Source organism: Malaclemys terrapin, chromosome 7 (assembly GCF_027887155.1).
Source record: "Malaclemys terrapin pileata isolate rMalTer1 chromosome 7, rMalTer1.hap1, whole genome shotgun sequence".
Classification (NCBI taxonomy): Eukaryota; Metazoa; Chordata; order Testudines; family Emydidae; genus Malaclemys; species Malaclemys terrapin.
In genome coordinates this window covers 15,122,319-15,145,101 of record NC_071511.1, presented here as the reverse complement: position 1 = coordinate 15,145,101, position 22,783 = coordinate 15,122,319, and the positions used below count along the sequence as shown (strand labels likewise).

Genomic DNA, 22,783 nt, shown 5'->3' with positions numbered 1-22,783 from the left:
GCTGCGGAAATCTACAAAGCAGATTGTGGCTAAACAAACCAACCTCATTCTATAGAATTTTAAAGTGAGTGCTTTTGTAGCCTAGCTTTGGCTTTTTTGTATAAACAAATTCTGTGTATGTGGGAGCCACTTGCCTTGATGTTGTATCCAAACTGTCTGATATTGGCCATAATGCTAATAGAAGCAGAGTTGTGCTGAAGAGCTGGCATGGAGCCCAAACTGGTCCTCTCTGTTGCTTCCCCACACAGATTTTCCGTATTTGGTTAGAGTAACTTTCAGAGGACTGTCCTTTTGTTTTTCAGTATTTATTATTAGGATGTCTTCTAAGTCACTGGCATGTGGAACATCCTCGGATTTGGCATGGAAAAAGATATTGCGCTGATTACATTGGCAAGCTGCCCAGGGGAGCAGTGACTGGCCTTCCTTGTGGTTTGGCAATTTTTAATCCTGCTGTTAATAGTTTAGACAAAAGTATGCCCTAAAATGTGTGGGATCTAGGAAAGAAAAAGTGAAAAAGCAACTTTTGATCTTCTCTTCCCCCCACAACCTTCAAATCAGCTGCATAGTATGGAATCCAGCTTTAAACAGGTGATTTCAATTTGCATCGAAATCAAGAAATCCTGATCACAAAGGAGAATATAGTAGCAGTGATAGTGACTTATTAATATGACAGTGACACCCTTCCAAGATCAGGGCCCTATTGTGCTAGATTCTGCTCCAATACAAGTGAGAGATGGTCCCTGCTCCAGGAGCAAAAGTGAGAGAGGGAACAGTCACAGACAGATGACTTGTCTATGGTGTAACAGTGGCAGAGTCGGGAATAGAACCCAGGTCTCTTAAGTTCCAGTCTAACGCTCTATCCATTGGACCATGCTTGAAATTGTGGACTTTTAGTCTAGAGTAGGCCTTGGTTGTGCTATTACAAGAAAGTAAAGAAAATGTCTGTAGTTTTGAACAAGCACTATATGTGGGTTGGGGGGCGGAGGAGGAGCATCTTCTTACATTTGCCTAAACACAGACTTGCAGCCGTGGTGCTGGAACAATTTGTATAGTGGGGATGCAAGAGCCATTGAACCAAACGGTAAACCCTGTATATCATGGAAACCACTTCAAGCCAGGGACTGTGGCACACTTCCTGCACCCCTAGTTCCAGCACCTATGACTTGCACTTGGTGATGCAGCCAGAAAAGTTACTTTGGTGTAGACAGAGAATTAGCCTTCCTGGGGAGTATCCTAAATAGGTGATGCACTCAGAAGGGCTGGGCATGTCTATGAGTACTTCATTGGCATTGAGCCTGTAGAAGGAGTTTATAGGAAATTTGTTTTGCTGTATCACTATGATTATAGTGTTCAATTTAGAGTGGTTTGGTTTTGTTCAATATCCAAGTGAGAGAGAGATCAACAGTGAATGATTCAGAGGTTCCCAATCACCCCCAATAAGCTTTGAGTCTGGTTTAAGCCATTGAGGGGTGGGGAAGCTAATAGAGGTGGCAAGGAAATGTGTACTGTGGTCTTGTTGTGGTGAAGTAGCTCTATGTCTTGCAACAGAAGTGACTGACCTGCTAGTGCTGGAGTTGCTGGCTCTCTATTCAAATGGGATATCGACCCCTTGGTGGTCTTGCTGGTTCCTTAGATGCTGGATTTTCATCTAGTACAGATTTTTCTGAAATCAGTATTGGTCCCTTCAAAGGACCCATTAGTTGGAAGAGCACCACGGGCGTTGGATCCTTCCCTGCAGAGAATAGAGGCAGCTTTGGAATTATCATGGGCTGCCCAGGAGATTGGCATCCACCCAGTGTGTTGGGCAGGAAAATGTTTGCACCTACAGGTGCACTGTCCTTACCAAATGTAATCCCACTGCTTGCATGCCATAGTGAAATGAGTTAGTGTCTAGAGTTCATTGTGTCTTCAGAACTGATGCAGTTGTGACAGCACCTGAAAGCCCAGTTTTCTGAGTGTGGTTGGAAAGAACTGCAGGGTTCTCAGGGCTGGTGTGTGTGTGTGTGTGTGTGTGTGGCGGGGGGGGGGAGTGAAATAAAATATGCAGTTAAGGGGTGTGATCTTCTAATTTCACTCTGCAGTAGTTAGGGGGGGTGTTCAGAATAGAGGTCTCGTGGCAGAGCAGCATGGGGGGGGTGTTTACATGATTCTATTACTCCACTTCTGGGTCGTTTTTAACAAATGTACATTAGAACAAGTAAGCACAAGGATTGTCTCTGCTCAGTGGAAAGATACTGAGGCATACTTTCCAATGAAGAGGTTGGCAAGCTGTTAAGAGAAAATGCACAAGCTTTCAGCTCTATGTGCAGCTGCTGTGAAGAAAGTGACAAGGATGACACCTTGTACTCCTCTCTCAATACAATGTAAATCAAAGGGTTCCTAAATGTATTCACTGTAAAGAAGGGGGTGCTTGTCATTCCAGGTCTGGGGAAGATAAACTCTGACACATTGACTTGTTGTTGTTTTTTTGCTTTTGGGTCAGAAGAAAACTTGTGAATCAGTTTCAGAACAAGGGAGCTATAACATTTGAAATATATGGATTTGTACACTTTTCCATTTTTTCTAGGAGGCATTTAATGTTAGGTCTGGAAATATCAGTGGACTGATGACTTCAAACTGGAGTTATCCCGTCACCAGGAGTAAAATATTCAGGTGGAGTTTTATGGTGAATGTTGCCATTTATGAATCAAGTTTTAGACCATCAAACTCTATTCCCCCTTTTTCCCCCCCCCCCCCCCGGTATACAAACCTGTTCAATATTATTATAATTTAAGATATTTCTGATCTTAGAGGTGCCTCTTGTGGGTCAAGGCCCTATTGTGCTAGACATTGTGCAAACATAACAAAAATCCCTATTCCCTTCCCTGAAGAATTAGAATCTAAACATAGGGTGAAACAAATGTGGAGGACAAGGTAATAATTAAACAATTGTTTGTATAATAAGCAGCAGTCCTGACATTGAAGCGTTCTTGGGTGTTGCCAGAGGTCATTGTGAAGGGTGTAGAAGCTGCCTGTATTTTATTATTATTACATATTTGTTTGTGTTTGCTGTATGGCTACAAGGGATACTTTAAAGATAATGCAGGTGTCAATCTCTTTGAAGTTTTAGCTCCACCATGCTGAATCCCTACTCATAACCTCAGGGTCTGAAAAGAAGAGGCTGGAAACTGGCAACAAAGAAATTTGGGTGTGATAAATTGAGGGCTTGTGACGTGCAGGGGGAGAGATGGGGTCTGTGGAGAATCAGACTGAATCCCAGACCCAGGTGGAGGGGGAAGGCAGCTGAGCAGGCCTGCCTGAGTTTTAGGTATGTACAGACTGTTAATTGTGTTAAACACTTTTCTCTTGTTAGCCTGTGTTCCTACTGTTGAGATTAAACAGTACTTGGCTTTGAAAAGGCTGCTCTGGGATAAGGGAAGTCTAACAGGGCTGCTGAATCTAGTCAGGCCTGCTGAGCAGTCAGGCTACAGCCTCCTGGAACCAACTAAGGCTACATCTACACTACGGGGGGGGGGGGGGGGGGGGGGGGGTCGATTTAAGATACGCAAATTCAGCTACGCGAATAGCATAGCTGAATTCGACATATCGCAGACGACTTACCCCGCTGTAGGGACGGTGGCAAAATCGACCTCTGCAGCTTCCCGTCGATGGCGCTTACTCCCACCTCCGCTGGTGGAGTAAGAGCGTCGATCCCCGAGAGGTCGATTTCTACCCGCCGATTCAGGCGGGTAGTGTAGACCCAGCCTAAGAGGAGAATTGCTGGATTCCCTCCCAGGCCTGTCACCTAAGGGGTTGTGCTCAGAGGTACCAGAAAGAGGGGGGGTCAAAGGTGAGTGTTAAGGAGGACAATTTAGTGCTTTTGCAGGGTTGGGGGTTGTTGGTGGGTTTTTTTGGTTTTGTTTGTTTGGTTTTTTTGGTTTTTGTGTGTGGCAAATATCATACTTTCTAGAGGAGGTCACTAAACCATGAGTTACTTAAATGTTATGTCCTATAGGACATTTTCTGTTGCATTCACGCTTCTGGGATAGTTTTGGAATTAGTAGTCTACTAGTTGCAGAATATTGGAGGATTTAGAGCTGTCTACTGATACAAGATGACAATACCCCCGATTCTTTTCCCTATAAAATGGTATGATTATGATGATAATAAGTTGCAGGATGAGTCTGACTACTTAAATCACAGTCAGCACACACTGCATGGGATTGTGGATGACAAGGGATTGCTGAACCACTAGAAAAATAGAAACCCATAGGTCTTTCTGGAGTTCTAGATATGTTGCCAACAAGCAAGTGAAGAGCAGGACACTTCAAATGCATATAGCAAGCTCAAAGGTAAATTGCAAAGCAAAAATGTAGTAGTCTTGCCAGTGCTCCTGCTGTTGTTGTTGTTGAGAGAGAAGCCTTTTGTTTGTTGCAAAGTTAACCCAAAAAACTTCCTGACCTCCAGAACTTGAACATTTGAATTTTTGATTGGTTCAATGCAATGTAAACTTTGTCTGCTTTTCTTGGAGCTGCATCAAAGTACAATTTTGGTTCTCAGTTAAATCTTGAGCCCTTTCCTAAGTGATCATTTAAAATATACATTCCCATCTTGTAAAAATCTTATTGTCCCATATTGCCAACATTGGCTGTTCAAAAATCAAGAGATTTTTCTTAAATTCTATTATTTTTGAAGTCTCACGATTTGCAGTCTGTTTTTTGGGCCTGTAAGAGGTCCCATTTCTAAGCTTTACTCCAGTGTTAAAGGCTGGAAACTTACTTGTTTTCTTGTAAGGAAAAGCTGAGGTTCTCATGTAATCAGAGGACTTCAGGAGCTGGGGCTTTGAGCAAAACAATCAATATTGTGAGTTGTGATAGAATTGCCAGAGCCAGCAAGACGAGAGCTATCTGCTGGAAGAAAAAAAAGTTAGTGACTTTCTGATTCACTAATTTGAATGTATTCAATTCGGGGTGGATTTGATTTAAATCAATTTGATTTAAATCACTAGTCAGGAAAACTCAATTTAATCATGGTTTTCTACATAAAAGTGCTTTCTTGTTGGTTGTTATAACCTTAATACATATTCTTCACAACTCGGAGATGGATGTAGGTTTCATTTTTAGAAGGTACACACTATACACTTTTTAAACAGTGATCTATTTTGAAAACTTTTCAGATTCGTTTTACAGCTATATCAGAAAATGAATGATTGGTTATTTCATTTAACAAAGGTAATTGAAGCAGATAGTTCACCTCCCAATGACTTCATAAATATCTCCAATTCAACAAGTTAATAATTAATATTAATTGTTTTATTTAACTAAAACAACAATGTTATGTATTCTGGATTTTTTTCTTCAACAGCAAACATATAATATTTTAACAAAACAAGCATATGTCCCTTGCTTCTCATATTTATCTCCAGACATTTTCTCCTTGTCCAGATCTATTCTGCCCCCAACAATCTTCTTCTATTCATTGAACTTCTTGAAACTTTGCACCTTTTACAGAGAGGTAAGGGACTGACTCTGTGTACACAAATTTGCCGAGGGGCAATAGAGTTGAGGCCTGTTATTTCTCACTTCTATATATTATTTATTTTAATTTATTTAAAAACATTTTTGCTGTTAACAAGCAAGTTACCTCTGGAGAGACACATCCACAGTTTTCAGAGTGGTATCCGTGTTAGTCTGTATCAGCAAAAGCAAAGAGGAGTCCTTGTGGCACCTTAGAGACTAACAAACTTATTTGGGCATAAGCTTTTGTGGGCTAGAACCCACTTCAAGCATCTCTGATGATATCTTCTAGACTGAGCACTCAGTCCCATTAGGTAGATAGAAAGGTTAACCTAAATAATCTATACAGAAGCCTGTGGAACCCCATAAACCTGGGTCCCTAATCCATGAACTATTGGAACTCATTTACAAAACTTTTCTTAAACATTACATGAATATATTGTCTCATTCTATAAAATTAGAATTTAAAATTCCTATTCCATGATTAGATACATTATAATTCAAAGATATCGTAATTAAAACTATCTTTAGGTAGGTTTTTTCCTCAAAAAACATCTATCAAAAAAATCAGATTTAAATAAAAATCCTATTTTTTTTTTTTATCATTGATTTTTATCCACCCTGATTTAATTTCATATTTGGTGGAGTTAGTTTTAAGAATGAGAATGAAATATAATTTATTTGCATAATTATAGAGTGTTTGTTTCCATCTCTTTGTTGCAGAATATTTTGCAAACACAAAAGCAAGAATAACAATCACATCTGTAGATTGACTCTTTCATGCAGCTACTATGACAACCTTGGTCTCTGACCGAAGGGTGACTAGAAAAGGTCTCTTCTTCTTTGTCTTGAGCCTTGAAGCAATATTCAGTTTCACACTATTTACATTGTAATGTGTCTCCATGCAGTCAGTTACATCTGTTTCAACTTAACATAAGACTGTTGCTATGGAGATGGTGTGTTGAATAGAAATAGGTCATGTCGGTGCCATTTTCAGTGTATTTATAGAAAAGAAAGGGCTAGCTGGGGAGAGGTCTGGCTCAAGTGAAGGGAGAAGGTGAATTTATCTAAAGACCTTCATTTGATTTGGGTGGGGGCTTGTTTTAAATATAGGGGCTGCATGTACAACTGTAGCCTGTTAAAATTCCGCCAGTCGTACAGGAAAAGAGGGGGGCGTCTGTATGTGTGAGAGAGACAGGACAGGATCTTTGTGCTCAATGGAATACACTCTTTAGGTAAGGAAATCCCTTGCAGAACAGGTGAAATTATAATATTCCAGGGCTGTGTATCCTTAGTCTCTCCATGTGAAAAGTTGTCTCCAACTCGAGTCTCCAAGCCTTGTCACTGCACTACACTAATCTATCTGGGACTCTGACCTGGGGCAGGACCTTGATGGGAGCTAATGGTAACCATTCAAATTGGCCTACATATGGTAGCCACGGTGCAGTCTTAATAAACATTGATTCCAGCAGCCTGGGCTGTGCGAGTGCAATTGAGCACACAGTGGCTGCTACACTTACTGACGCCTGTGAGAGGTGAACCTTCCGCACCTGTGCAGAATGCCCTGAATATCTCATAGCTCAGTGGTTAGGGCACTTACCTGTGAGGTGGCAGCTCCCTGTTCAAATCCCTTCTATCCCTCAGGTGGAGGAGGGACTTGAACTAGGGCTGTCCCCTATTCCCAGTGAGTACCCTAACCACTGGGGCTATGAGACATTCTGGTCCCCACCCCACCCCACGCTCATGTATAAGGGCCTGATCTGGTAGGCAAGCTCTGAACATGCTTGTTGGGTCAGCAGGTGACTTAAAGAAGCACCTATCTTTCCTGCAGTTGATGCATAGCTCTGGGGCTGAGGGATCCAGATGCCTGGCATGGGACTGCAGTGCTTCCAAGACTACCTCTTGTGCTGCCCCCTCTCCCCTCCCCCCCCCAACAAAAAAACCCAAAACAATAGTGCAGGAGCCTAATGGCAAGAGGTTTGCAACTGAGAATCCCAAGCAGAGGGAGGCACTGAACTCTGAGTGGGGTGAAGGTGAGGCTTAGGACACATCTGTCTCCTATTGTCTAGCTTAGGTGGGTTCTTGCCTAGCATGCTGACTTTTGTGAATCCTATTCTGAGATGCTTATCTCTCCCCATTCATTGTATAGGGAGCCAAGGCAATGCTCTTCATCACCACAGCTAAGCTGCTTTGTGAATCCAGCCCAAAGTGTGTGTCTATCCCAAACGCTTCGGGAAAAGTAAATTGGACTCTGGGAAATTTTCATTTTTAATCAAAGGTGGCAGTAGCTGACTACACCTCAGTTCCGCAAATTGCTCCATGCATGTGGGAGAACTTGTAGGAGTGAAGTATGAGAGGGGTAGCCGTGTTAGCCTGAATCTGTAAAAAGCAACAGAGGGTCCTGTGGCACCTTTAAGACTAACAGAAGTATTGGGAGCATAAGCTTTCGTGGGTAAGAACCTCACTTCTTCAGATGCAAGAAGTGAGGTTCTTACCCACGAAAGCTTATGCTCCCAATACTTCTGTTAGTCTTAAAGGTGCCACAGGACCCTCTGTTGCTTTTTGTAGGAGTGAGTTTGTTAATGATTCTCTTTGCAGTATGATTAAATGGTGTCCGCCTGTCTGCACAATTTCATGAGGAGTGTACTGTAGCCCTCACTCTGGTTTCTTAGAGATTTTAGTTCTATAGCAGAGACTGCGGGGAATATAAATATTCAGGTGATTGAACCAACTATATAAAGTAGTCTGTTGAGCCTTCTTAAAACAGCATCCTTATAGCTATCAAAATAGTTGTCCTGTTTTCAGAGCTGTTATCCACTTAAACTGCTTGAACAAACATTTCAATAAAAGTGTCTTTCCTTAGGCCCCGTCTACACTGGCAAGTTTGTGCACAGTAAAGCAGCTTTAAGAGCTGTAACTCCCAAGGTGTACACACTGCCAAGCCACTTCATGCGCAGAAACAGCGCTCTAAAAAAACCACCTCGGCGAGAGGCGTAGAGCTTTCTGCGCCGTGACTGCAGCACTGTGGTGCCAGAGTAGACACCGTGGTGATTACAGCACTGTGATTGGCTTTTGAGAGGTGTCCCACAATGCCTGTTGTCGCATCTCTGGCCATCCGTTTGAACTCTACTGCCTTGCCCTGTCCTCAGGTGACCAACCACCAGCCCCACCCCATACATTCCTTTGTAAATTTGAAAGTCCCCTTTCTGTTTGCTCAGTGATGCATGCAGTGGTCCCAGCCCATCTTTCCAGGTGGCCATGCCTGCTCCACACACCAGGCGATTCCTGTTTGGAGCACTGCCGAGCTGCTGGACCTTGTCAGCATTTGGTGAGAGGAGGCCGTGCAGTCACAGCTGCCCTCCAGCCATTGGAATTATGATACTTATGGACAGATTTCTAGATGCATGAATGAAAAGGGCCATGACTGGGACACATTGCAGTGCAGGGTCAAAGTGAAGGATCTGCAGAATGCCTGCCACAAGGCGCGGGAGGCAAACTGCCACTCCGGTGCTGTGCCCGTGAGCTGCCGGTTCATAGAATCATAGAATCATAGAATATCAGAGTTGGAAGGGACCTCAAGAGGTCATCTAGTCCAACCCCCTGCTCAAAGCAGGACCAATTCCCAGCTAAATCATCCCAGCCAGGGCTTTGTCAAGCCGGGCCTTAAAAACCTCCAAGGAAGGAGACTCCACCACCTCCCTAGGTAACGCATTCCAGTGTTTCACCACCCTCCTAGTGAAATAGTTTTTCCTGATACCCAACCTGGACCTCCCCCACTGCAACTTGAGACCATTGCTCCTTGTTCTGTCATCTGCCACCACTGAGAACAGCCGAGCTCCATCCTCTTTGGAACCCCCCTTCAGGTAGTTGAAGGCTGCTATCAAATCCCCCCTCATTCTTCTCTTCTGGAGACTAAACAATCCCAGTTCTCTCAGCCTCTCCTCATAAGTCATGTGCTCCAGACCCCTAATCATTTTTGTTGCCCTCCGCTGGACTCTTTCCAATTTTTCCACATCCTTCTTGTAGTGTGGGGACCAAAACTGGACACAGTATTCCAGATGAGGCCTCACCAATGTCGAATAAAGGGGAACGATCACGTTCCTCGATCTGCTGGCAATGCCCCTACTTATACAGCCCAAAATGCCGTTAGCCTTCTTGGCAACAAGAGCACACTGTTGACTCATATCCAGCTTCTCGTCCACTGTGACCCCTAGGTCCTTTTCAGCAGAACTGCTACCTAGCCATTCGGTCCCTAGTCTGTAGCAGTGCATGGGATTCTTCCGTCCTAAGTGCAGGACTCTGCACTTGTCCTTGTTGAACCTCATCAGGTTTTTTTCTGCCCAATCCTCTAATTTGTCTAGGTCCCTCTGTATCCGATCCCTACCCTCTAGTGTATCTACCACGCCTCCTAGTTTAGTGTCATCTGCAAACTTGCTGAGAGTGCAGTCCACACCATCCTCCAGATCATTAATAAAGATATTAAACAAAACCGGCCCCAGGACCGACCCTTGGGGCACTCCACTTGAAACCGGCTGCCAACTAGACATGGAGCCATTGATCACTACCCGTTGAGCCCGACGATCTAGCCAGCTTTCTATCCACCTTACAGTCCATTCATCCAGCCCATACTTCTTTAACTTGGTGGCAAGAATACTGTGGGAGACAGTATCAAAAGCTTTGCTAAAGTCAAGAAATAACACATCCACTGCTTTCCCCTCATCCACAGAGCCAGTTATCTCATCATAGAAGGCAATTAGGTTAGTCAGGCACGACTTCCCCGTTCTACAAAGAGCTGGACGCGATACTCGGAGGTGGCCCCACCTCCACTGCGAAGTCCCCTGTGGTTACTTCGTTGCCAGTCGAGAGTGGACCAAGCCAGGAGGAGGCAATCTTGGATGAAGAGGGGGAACCAGAGGCGGAGGATGACTCGGAGGCCATCGATGCATGCAGTCCGGAGCTCTTTTCTACCCCAGAGGAGCCTAGCCAGTCACAGCAGTTGGATATTGGCGAAGCGCAAAGAGGAGAGGAGGCCCCCGATAAGTGGATCTGATTTTGGGAATTGCTGAAGTGAGTTGTTGGGGGAAGGAGGGCTGCAGAAAGCAGGCTTGTCTCCCACCTCATGCCTGGTTTGAGCAGCGGAACAGGCTGTTGATACACTCCCTCACTTCATGTGCATCTCGCTCGGAGATCTCCAGGGAACTCTCATGGAGATACCGGGCAATCCGCTCCCGCAGGTTCCTCGGCAGAGCTGCTTTGTTTCTTGCCCCATTAACAGGAACTTTCCTGCACTACTGTGCCATCACGGGGGGTTGGGGGGGCACATAGGGGCCAGGGCAGAAGCCGCAGGCTTGGAGAAGACCCTCCCTTGATTTCCTGCTCACCCTCAGCAGCAAGATACTTCCCATAATGATCACCTCCTGTGGAAAGTGTGGGGACAGAAATGATTATCAACCTCCTCCAACTCCCCCACAGTGCTGGCTCTCCCCAAGAGCCACGTGCCCAGTGTACAGCAAGGTCTGGGAAAAGTGATTTCCCCCCGCCCCTGTGGCTACTCACCATTTTGGGGGTCTTGTGGCTTGTGTGCTTGCCTGGGGTCAGCCAGTTAGTGTCAAGTGTGTGAATACTGGCTGTGTTTTAAAGCACTGAAACAGTATTGTCTGTGTTGCAAACACTACTGCTTCTATTGCATTTAAACTTCACAAAGTTGACCTTGGGAGGCCAGCCTCCCTTATCGGCAGCAGAACAGTTGTAAAGAATTAGAAAGCGTCTAAGGAGGACTTCATTCATGAGGTTATGATGCATTCCACTTCCAAGAAAAAGGAATTGAAGGAGTGGCGGGACAGCGAGAAGAGGGAACAAAAGGAGAATGTGGCACACTAGAAAGAAGCCACGGAGCGGCTCTTAACAGTTATGGAGCACCAAGCGGACACACTCCAGGCGATACTAGCTCTTCAAACAGAGCAGCTCTGCACCCGCCCTCCCCTGCAGCCGCTGTCGCAAAACTCTTTGCCATGCACCTCTTCCCCCCCCCCCCCCCCCACACACACACCGCCAACACACTCTTACCAACCTCTTGGCTCCACTCTCTACCCGCAGCATTCCACTCCTCCCTCCTCACAGTCCAGCAGTGTGGACTTCCAATACCCACTGCACTCAACATCTATCCATCTCCAGTTTGGCCCTGCTGAAGTACAGCACCCGCTGCATCGTACTTCAGAGGAGAAGATTGGGTATGATCCCTGGACATCCACAAATCTGTAGCTGTCCCGGGACCCCTCCTCCTCCTTGAGACCTCCCATTCCCCCAACCCCCTCCCTGCTGATGAATTTTTTCATTTGATTCTCTCCTCTAGTTGTTTGCTTTCAAACAAACAGTTCTTTTATTGAAAGACATCTTTATTCTATAAGGTGAAAGCAAAAAGAGCACTGCAAAGCAACATACAGTTATGTTAAGGCCCCTTCTTGCATCATGTGCACCAATCACCTCTAGCATTACAAGCACTGCAATCCTGAGCATAGCAACAAATATTAGTGGCTTTCAGCTTCAAATTTCTGCCTCAAAGCATCTCTGATCCCTATAGCCCTGTGCTGTGCCCCTCTAATAGTCCTGGTCTCTGGCTGTTCAAACTTGGCCTCCAGGCATTCAGCCTCTGCGGTCCAGCCGTGAGTGAAGCTTTCACCCTTCCCTTCACAAATATTATGGAGCACACAGCACGTGGCTATATAAGCATAGGAATATTGTCATCGGCCATGTCCAGCTTCCCATACAGGCATCGCCAGCGGGCTTTTAAATGGCCAAATGCATGCTCCAGTCATTCTGCACTTGCTCAGCCTGTTGTTGACCCACTCCTTGCTGCTGTCAAGTTGCCCCGTGTATGGCTTCATGAGCCATGGCATTAAGGGGTAGGCAGGGTCTCCCAGGATCACAATAGGCATTTTGACTTCCCCTGCGGTGATCTTCTGATCCAGGAATAAAGTCCCTGCTTGCAGCTTCTTGAACAGGCCAGGGTTCCAAAAGATGCGTGCATCATGCACCTTTCTGGACCAGCCTGTGTTAATGTCTGTGAAACGCCCATGGTGATCTACAAGCACCAGGAGAACCATTGAGAAATACCCCTTGTGATTGATGTACTCGGTGGCTAGGTGGTCTGGTGGCAGAATTGGAATATGCGTGCTATCTGTCGCCCCTCCGCAGTTAGGAAAGCCCATTTGTGCAAAGCCATCCACAATCTCACACACGTTGCCCAGAGTCACGGTCTTTTAATCGCATCATGCTCCAATGGCCCTGCACACTTGCATCAACAAGACCCCAGTGGTCGACTTTCCCGCTCCGAACTGGTTAGCGATCAATTGGTAGCAGTCTGGAGTAGCCAGCTTCCACAGTGCAATCGCCAAGTGCTACTCCAGCGACAGGGCAGCTCTCATTCTCATGTCGTTGTGCTGCAGGGCTGGTGCGAGCTCATGACACAGTCCCATGAATGTGGCTTTCCTCATGCGAAAGTTCTGCAGCTATTGCTCGTCATCCCAGACATGTATCACAATGTGATCCCACCATTCAGTGCTTGTTTCCCGAGCCCAAAAGCGGCGTTCCACTGTGGTCAGCACCTCAGTGTATGCCACAAGCATTCTCATGTCATAGCTACTACATGTGGCGAGATCAATATCGCGCTCCTATTGCCTTTGTAGTTTAAGGAATAATTCCACTGCCACTCACGACATGTTGGTCAGTGCGAACAGCATTCTTGTCAACCGCTCGGGATTCATTCCTGCAGCCAGAAAGAGGCAGGGCAGGGTGCGCAGTACACAAACCATTGAAAGATGGTGCCAAATGTGGACAGAAGCACAGGGATTGCTGGGATACAAAGCAATGCATCACGGGGCATTGGGACAGGACTCAGGATGCCCTGCGACCCCTTCCGCCTTCCCACAAGTCTTAGCGGCAAAAGAAAGAGGTGCTCTGTGAGAGAGCTGCCCAGAGTGCACTGCTCTGAATAGTGCCGCAAGTGTGAACATGCTATTGCGCAGGCAGTTGTCAGTGTGAACACACAACAGCGGTTTTCCTGTGGCACTAGAACTGCTGGGCTGTAACTTTGCCAGTGTAGATGTGCCCTTAGTCTTTATTCTCTTTCTTAAAAAAAAAAAAAAAAAATGTTGCTAATAGAAAACCTGTGGTCTATATTGCAGATTAAAGAGTTAAAGTGAAATGGTTGATATCTTCTTTAATTATCTCTTCTGGACTTATTGTTCAGCAGCATATGTTCTGTTTTTGCAGACTGAATCTGTCACCCAGTCTATGGAACACATGTCTAGGTCTGAAGCATGAGAATGTTAGGCATTATGAAAGCAATAAGCTCCTTAGTGGTATGAGAACGTTTGCAGTATTAAATGATGGGGGTTGTAGTATCTCTGATCAAATTAGCCTTTGTGCTGATTAGAATTAGAGCTATTAAAAGCTTTAAAGCATTCTGAGAAGTTTGAAATGCATATACTGTTTTTCTTTTTGGAAAGAGCAACTTAATGCATATTCGTTGATGATGTCAATATAGGATTGACTTAATTGTCATTTGGAAGCTAATCTGGAGATTGTGGTATACCTAGTCTATAATTGTTATCCTGTTTGCATACTGCATCTGTTTATCTTGTAAAAATCTGATTGCAAAAACTGGCAGCCCTTTGGTGTTCAGTTCAGCACAACCAGAAACAGAAGAGAGACATGCAGTGCTTTCGTGTGGAGCGACTTCTTTTCTTTCTGTTACCATACACCATTCAAACTGAAAACATGTTTTTGCTATTTGTGCATGAAGAAACATGAAGTGGCTTCTTAGTCACGTGCAAGGTTTCCTTTTGGATAAGGATACAACAGTCCACTACAACCTTGATCTTTTTCAAGCTAGCAGTTTCTTAGAAAAATGTCACAGTATGCACATTTCAGTTCCTATGAAACTACTGATGAACTCTAAGTAAGGTTCTGTCAAGTTCTCTTGGCACGTGAACGTCACTTTAACTTTCAGTAACCACCAGCTCTCAAATGGAGATAGTATAAAAGATTGAAGCCCAGCTATGAGTCAAAGATCCAAAATTTAGGAGACAAGGAAAAAATGCAAGGAAGTTGCATACCATCAGTCTTTTAGCCTAAACGTAGTCTATAGTGTCAGTTTTGGAATTCGCTCATTCTGATACTAGTAAATGAAACTACAGCCGGTCTGTGCGGGGGAAAGTGAACTGGGGGTTTAAAGTGGAGGCTTTTCTTCCAACTGAGATCATTGGAATCTTCCATAAGGGAGTCACCAAGTTTAGTGAGGGGCTGAGTGTGCTATTACACTTCTCAGAAAGGGCAGGGCCTCTGAGAACAGCACTAGCGTGCCTGAGCTGCACTAGCGTGTCTGCTTTCTTTTTGTAGTTGTAGACTGGGAGATGAGCGCAAGCTCTTTGAGAGATGTCTTCTGTGATATGCATAACAGGCCAAATTTAAATGGAACTCACTCTGAGATAGAAAGCTTTGGTCTCCAGGCTGCTGAGAACATCCTTGTCTCTTCTGCACTTAATGTGACGTCTTCTATTCCAGCATTTTGAAGGAAAGTGTTTCAGGCACCTGTATGTGACCACTTCCCGTCCACAGAGAGTTCTAGTCTTATTTCTCTGGCTGGAATTCGACCATGCTTCTAAGGCAGTGACTTGCAAACGTTTTTGATCGTGTAATAGTTTACACTCTCTCTCTCCTGTCACACAAGTACATCTAATGATTAAAAAAAAAATCAACATGCAACTCTCATTAAATATTAAAAACAGGAAGGCACTCGTCCAAACAAGCCAACAGTCTGTTGTAATAAGAACAAAAGCAAAATGGTGATTGTGGTCAATATTTACCATTAAATCCCTGTTGTAACAAAGGGATTAACATACCATGCAAATTTAACAAATTTGTCACAATGCACAGCAGCATCTAGCGTCAAATGCACAGTGCCATCTGAGGACTTGATATGTCTGTAGAAATCAGCTTTGCTAGTTATTCATGGCTGTGGGTAAAATGTGCGCAGTAAGTTCTCTTCCAAAGCTTCTCGTGCCCCCCCAGAATACATTCTGTGCCCCCCAGAGGGGCCTATCCCCAAGTTTGAGAACATCTGTTCTAGAGGTTCAAGTGCTTTTGTGTACAACTCAAGAATATTCCGAGGTTCCTCACTGGAGAGGTTCTGTAGTGTGGTGGGTTGATCTCAGGGCTAGAAGTCAGCAAATCCCAGTTCTGCCACTGACCCATTATATGGTTTAGGGCAAGACCTTTAGCCATCAACCTTGGGCTCAAACCCCACTTTTAGTTCGGGAAAACAATGTTGCAAGTTTTTGTGAGGATTCATTTATTTGGTGGTCTTGCAAGTGTAAGCAGTGTACCTTTGCAATGTATTAACCACTTCCTTTTGTCAGACTGCCGTTTATTCCCTCTTCTGAAATTTCCATTTAAGCAATGCTGACGAGGGGTCAGGACCATAGAGCACATATGGTTGAAATATTTAATTATCCTTTCCAAATACCTTTCCCTCCTCACTGCTAATCCCCATGGGTGGAAGTAGCATCAATGTCATCATGTTTCTCCCGGGAAGCTGCTTCTAGCTTTCAGATTGTACTTGGGTCAAGCCACTCATCCACCTAGTCCAATGCCCTGTCTCTGAGTGGGGGCAATAGCACATCCTTCACAGGAAGTAACTCCAAGATGGACAATTATAGAATAAACTGTTCATAAGGGAAGTTTCTCATTATTACTACCTAGGCCTTATATAGCGCTTTTCATCATAGATCTAAGAGAGCTTTACAAAGATCAGTATCATTATCTGAAACTAAGGAACAAAGGTCAAGTGACTTAATCAAGGTCATCCAAGAGGCCAGTGGCAGAGTAGAACCTGTCTCCTGAGCCCTAGTTTGGTGCTCTGTCCACTGATTACACTGCCTTCGCTTACCATAGGCAGTTGGTGGTTGCTTACATGCCAAAGCATTGAGAGTTTTACATCCTGATTTTCCTTATCCTAGTTAATATAACTGTGGATGTTCTTGTTCATATGCATATGTAATCTTTCTTTAAAAGCCTACTATGCCAACCCATTTTGGGGCAGATCAGGGTTATTTCACTTAGCTCTGCCACTTGTACTTCCTGTGACCTAAACAGGCATTATCTTTTTGCCTCAATTTGCCACAAAGTGCTTTCATTGAAGTAGGAAGCAATAGCTTATATGTAAACTGTAATACAACTCTTCTGTATGTATTGTTCGTAGCTATTTTTGAAGTAAGAACAATTTTATGATCCTTAAACTATAACAACTACAGAAACAACTTACCACTCTGTGTTTAGAGAAACTAATGCAGTCGTGAAGTGCTTGTATTTGCCAACGTATTAAAATTGAGATTGGTTTGTCTCCACCTGGAAGTTGATAGCAAATACTGCACATCCAGACTAGTGAGTTTAATTAACTGGAAGGAAAATGACAAGTGTGCTAAATGGAAGTCTTGACCTTAATTGAGGGAAGTCCTCAGGGTGTTTAATTGTCCCAAAAATATTGATTCTAGAGTTAGAAGCTGCCAGACCAAACTGGTGAACAAGTTAAAAATATCAGAGGGGTAGCCGTGTTAGTCTGAATCTGTAAAAAGCAACAGAGGGTCCTGTGGCACCTTTGAGACTAACAGAAGTATTGGGAGCATAAGCTTTCGTGGGTAAGAACCTCACTTCTTGCATCTGAAGAAGTGAGGTTCTTACCCACGAAAGCTTATGCTCCCAATACTTCTGTTAGTCTCAAAGGTGCCATAGGACCCTCTGTAAGTTAAAAATAAACTCTTTAGCCATACCAGGGGAACAGGATATAGCATCGCATAGCACTGCAAAGAGATTGCTGTGATGCTTAGATGAAATCTGATTTACCACATGATGTGCTCAAAAAAAGTCTAAAATAGTCTATAAGACGACCTGGGTAAGCTTCACAACATAGTTTCAGGACTCAAAGATTACAACTGGAAATTGGTGAGAGGACAGAGCTGTCAGATGTGAATAACCTGCTCAAGATTGTGTTTTCAGGAAGCGAGCTGCAGTTCAGAACATCAGAGACTTGGGAGAACATTGGGCTTCTTTCAATCTCTTCAAAATCTGAAGCAGGTCAATACTAGTGAAAAGCAGTCATTAAACAAACTTTGCAGATTCAGTCACTTCACTTCCCCGCTGTTCTTGTCCACAGTGCGTTATTCCATACTTGCACTGGCTTTTGTTTGGCCATTAATGCCGTAGACTAAACATATGGCTCTCAGTTGGTTAGAGACGATCTTCCTCACAGTGGGTTTGGAGGCAGTAGACAGACTTCTGAGCTGTGAGCTTAAAAATGAGGTGTAGTCACTTCTTCGCTGTTGTCACATGGATGTTTCCCAGAATAGCTCTGACTGGGAATTTAGAAGACCTACAACGTTCTTCTTGATTCTACTTGGCCTGTTTTCAGGTTGCAGCTGCTCCCTGGTGGATGCCTGTTAAAGGAGCTAATTGGAGGCAACCTGAGGGACCAGACTCTAGTATCTCAAAGAGGTGAGCCAGACATGGCCTTTCCGTTTTAACTGTGGTATTTACTTTAAGTGTCTGTAGAAACTCGGCGCGGAAGGTGGGAGGGATGGTTCGAGATAGGCTTCTTGCTGTGCTCTTTCTATTGCTTCTCAGTGCATAGATAGTATTTTTTCTGTTGCATATATTATAATTGGGACTTCTAAGCATTTGCTCCAGTTAAAGCATTAGCACTTGAAAGAACTAATAACCTCTGTCACGGTTAGATAAAATACACTAGCTGGGCACGTTGTATTAATTTGAAGCTTGATCAGACTTTAGGTGTCATGTTCAGTTTTGATGGTCTAGGACCTGCCCACCTGAGAGAGCACTGTGCCTGAGATCAGCAGAGGATGTTCCGGATTAATTTGTCTTCCCAACCCTGCTGCACCCCTTTCATTATAAAAGAGTTGTATGTAAGGTATCCTCGGAGTGTGCTCCATGGTTCAGGAATTCTGATGCCATCTGGTTTATAGAAAATAGCTCAGAATATTGGGGGGAGGAATAAAGTTTTCAAAACTGTCTAAGCAATTTAGGATCCTAATTCTCACTGAAAGTCAATGGGACTTAAATGACTTAGGAGGGTAGGTCCCTCTAAGTTTTATCAATGGGTTTGTTGGGGTGAGGGAAATTAGGGTGGGAGGGATAGCTCAGTGATTTGAGCATTGGCCTGCTAAACCCAGGGCTGTGAGCTCAATCGTTGAGGGGGCCACTTAGGGATCTGGGGCAAAATCAGTACTTGGTCCTGCTAGTGAAGGCAGGGGGCTGGACTCAATGACCTTTCAAGGTCCCTTCCAGTTCTAGGAGATAGGATATCGCCATTAATTTTATTTATTTATTTAGGGTTCATACTTCAGTGGTGATCTTTGTGTAATGCTGCAGAGATACACTTATGTAGATGTAAATCTTGTTATCGTTAAGGAGCTTGTGTTTGGTGTCCTTACGTATTGTTAAAGAAATGATGATGAAACATGATGATGATCAGTAACTTCACGTTAAGAGACTAGTCAAAGTTTTAATCTCTCGCTGATGTATTTAGGGTTATCTTTTTAAAAAAGCAGATTTTTTTCAGCCTATGTCTTGTGGAAGCTGACGTATTGAATCCCTTAAGGAGGGGAGCCGCATCTCTTTAACATCATTTGATGGCTAGTGCACATCATCTGCTCTCCAAGGGGGAATAAAGAGAAATTATCTGAAGCAAAAATAGAGGCGGTGGTATCAAGAGACAAGACAAAAAATAAGGAAGAGAGATTTAGGTCGTAGCAGTTAACAGCTTTGGAAACGTGCCCTCTGAGCCTTACATTTTGTAGGAGTTGGTTGTGAGTCTGGCCTAGTATAGTGACCAAACTTCCCATCACAGAGAAATAGTCTAAAAGGTAGAGAAAGAAACAAAGATTGAAGATTAGTGGAGACTGTGAGATGTGGAAAAGTGAAAGGAAGACCAATAGCTAATACAGTGAGTCAGAAGCCTTGAGCATTCAACTCTTGTACCAGAAGCCCCTACTAGCAGGGTTGTGGCAAAAGAGGGGTGTGTGTGTGTTGGGGGGCGGGGGGAAGGGCAGGTGTATTGTGACCAGGATAAATGAGACCTTCCGTCTCAGAGGGCTGAAACAGTCCCTTTTGGGTAGGAGGGGCTGGGAATGTGTGAGCAAGATGGTGTGGGGAGTAAAACAGAGGAAACATAGAAGTCATTTGTAGAAGTTTGCATTAAAAAGCCCTGCTTCCATGATCAAATTACTGCAGCTCCAAAATGGTGAGGTTTGAAGAGGCTTGAGGTGAAGTGAGGGGTTGGCCAGTATTCTCTCCTGCCATTACCCTTCTTTCTCTCTTCCCCCCCGCCCCTCTCCCCAAAGTAAACAGATCTGAGGGGGAGAGGAAAAGAAAATAGAGAATGAAAATGAATAGCAAAAATGATTTAAAAATTATCTAACTCTCCAAACCTAAACTGCCCCATCCAGTGGCTGCTCTTCCTCTGACTCTGTTTTCGAATGCGTTACAGCATACCCTTAAAACTACCGCAGAAACGTGGGCTAACACTGCATCCTCGAAGGGGTTTTGGCCTGATCCTATGAGGTGCTCATAAGCTAGGTTCTCATTGAAGCCAATGGGAGTAGTTAGTGGCTAGTAGCTCTACAGACCCTTCCCTAAATGGAGTCTGGGTGAGGACGCAAATGGCATGATGGGGGAAATCCAAGAGTGAGCTGGATCTGTGGGTAGAGTGCATAGTTGTGGTGCAACCTGCTGTTACGTATCAATTCCCCCCCCACTCCCACCTCAATTCCTTATTCTGACGCTTGCCTTTCTTCACTTTGTATGTGTTCTTGATTGATGCCTTGCTCTGGTATTTACTTCAATAATTTCTTTTCTGTAAAACTAACCTGTGCACCCAGTTCAGAGATAACTGAAGTCTAGCATGAAGGATATAAACATTCCATGTGCAGTCTATGGTCCATTGTATTAAATCATGACATGGTCTGGGGGGGGGGGGGGGGTGTATTTCATAAGGTGCTTGCACTGTTGCAGGGTATAGCTGTGAGGCTGGTTGACCATGCTGATGTCCTCATTCTGTGTCTTTTGTTGCTCATCAGAATGGATCACCCAGTTCTTCATGTCTCCTGGAATGATGCTGTAGCGTATTGCACGTGGGCGGGAAAACGATTACCCACAGAAGCTGAATGGGAGTACAGCTGTCGAGGGGGCCTTGAGAATAGGTACTTGTCAAGACTCTTCCCTCGTGCATGTATAAGATTCTGATATCTCAACATCCAGAGAAAAGCTGTGTTTATTTTCCTTAATGTTTTTCTTGCACAGGCACATGCATTTGCAGTAAATGTAACACTACTTTATTTTGTACAGCATCCTTTATGTAAAGCGTATCCCAGAAAACGCTTCATATAACCATATAAGGTTGGAATTAAATAGTAACTAAGAGACAAAGTGCAATAAGGCTGTGATTGAGATGTAGGAATGCTGTTGCAGGTGACGGGAGATGTGATGTAGAAGGCTCTTGCCGCCAGATCCAAAATTGGTCAAAGAGTCCGAGAAAGCCAGTTTGAGATGAACAAAAGGACTGGGAAGGGGAGTAGAGAGAGAGAGCTCAAGTAGTCATAATTCCTTTCATTGCACAGACACTACTGGGTTCATATGTCAGTCATTTTGTATATCCTAAACCTAAAACATTATCTCATAGAACAGCAAATTGTGCTGCAGAGCTTCAGTTGCAATACGAGAACCATCATCCCTTTTAAGGCTTATTAAACATTGTGGGTTTATACAAATGGAGTTGGAACACGGATTGTATATGTTCTATATGTCCGGCTCCTCAGATGTAAACTATGTAAAGAATATTTACTTTGTAATTTTTCTTGTTGTAGCTCCAATTAAAAAAAACAACTGACAAAGATGGGAGTTGGGTTTAATTTTCTAGGATCAACTCTACTTAAAATAGTTTAACATTTTTTTTATAGCAGTAGTGCTACCTAGTTAGATGACCATATAAGTTCAAAACATTGACCAAGCACTTGCATTCCTCAGAGTATTTTTGTGTACCCGACATGAACTAGATTGGCAGCTTTTCATTGATTAACCTATTCAAAATAGCTTTTTGAGACTGGTAGCAGTCCTCTCCCTTCCCCTTTTTCCCTTCTGTTGCCTCGAACTCTAAAGGCTAGCCATATTTCTGACAGCTTGTCTCTTGTGTTTCTTCCAACAGACTTTTCCCATGGGGCAATAAGCTTCAGCCAAAAGGTCAGCACTATGCCAATATCTGGCAGGGAGAATTCCCAATAAGCAATACTGGAGAGGATGGATACAAAGGAACTGCACCAGTAAGTGTGTCAGAGTTAGCAACACCCCCTTCGAATTGAGGGGTACACCCAGTGTGATGGGTAATGGGGTTTTTCAATAGGTGTCTGCCACCGGAAGGACACTTCTCGCAACTTCAGCTTTTCAAGCTACAAGATGTTTCATTCCAGCCAGGGGTGTTACAGTGGAAAAGGCTCTTTAAGGTTGCCACCATGCAGAGTTCTCACGACTCTTAAAATGGAGAAAGGCACTATACATTTATTCCTACAAAGTGTGAAATGGAGACTAAAAATAACTTGCATTTAACGTTTTAGATTCACTAAAGTTCGCTATATCTCTGCCTTTGACTCAAAAAACACTTAATGCTTTCAGGATGATGAGTATGGCATAACTTGCCCTGTATAAACAAAATGGTTTTTGACATCGTGGGTCTTTTGACTAGCATTCTGAGTAAATACCAGTACTCGGTTTCATGACCTCTGGAATGGTGTTTTTTCTGTTTAATGGGGAAGATGTGAACTTCCATTTATAAAGGTTAGAAGTATCTCATAGTGAGGAAGTCACAAAGTTTTTAATGCTTGCAAAGGAAATGCATGCTGTAGTCTTTTAAGTATGTAGACTTCTGTGAATGCTATTTTAAGAGAAGTGGTGACTAGAAGGGAAGTCGGCACAGGCAGAAGTTGGGAGACACGCTCCATTCTCTTGGTGGGAAATCTGGCATTCACAAATGGGGATGTAAACTAGTCTTACAATGATCCACTGGATCGAATTCCCATTAATGCAAAGTGCAGTTATGTGTTTGCATGTAGATTAGAAAATATCCCAGCATCTGCTCACAGCTGCTAGTCGGAATTTGTTGTCTTGTAATTAAATCACTGGCTCTAACAATAGCAGGGTCAGCAAGAAGATAATTTATAGTTTAA

At 43.9% G+C, this 22,783-nt stretch overlaps 1 protein-coding gene across 7 annotated transcripts in view; it reads left to right on the top strand.

The window, feature by feature from the left end:
• Positions 1–22,783, top strand: part of SUMF1 (sulfatase modifying factor 1) — a 73,332-nt gene that overhangs the window by 11,930 nt on the left and 38,619 nt on the right. For all 7 annotated transcript variants that reach the window (XR_008445651.1, XM_054034485.1, XM_054034483.1 and 4 more), the window contains 3 exons: positions 17,962–18,044; positions 20,645–20,767; positions 21,769–21,883. Coding sequence is in view for 6 of the 7 variants with exons in the window: in XM_054034485.1 (XP_053890460.1) it covers positions 17,962–18,044; positions 20,645–20,767; positions 21,769–21,883 (321 nt within the window). In the remaining variant the exon portion in view is untranslated. The remainder of the gene's footprint in view (positions 1–17,961; positions 18,045–20,644; positions 20,768–21,768; positions 21,884–22,783) is intronic.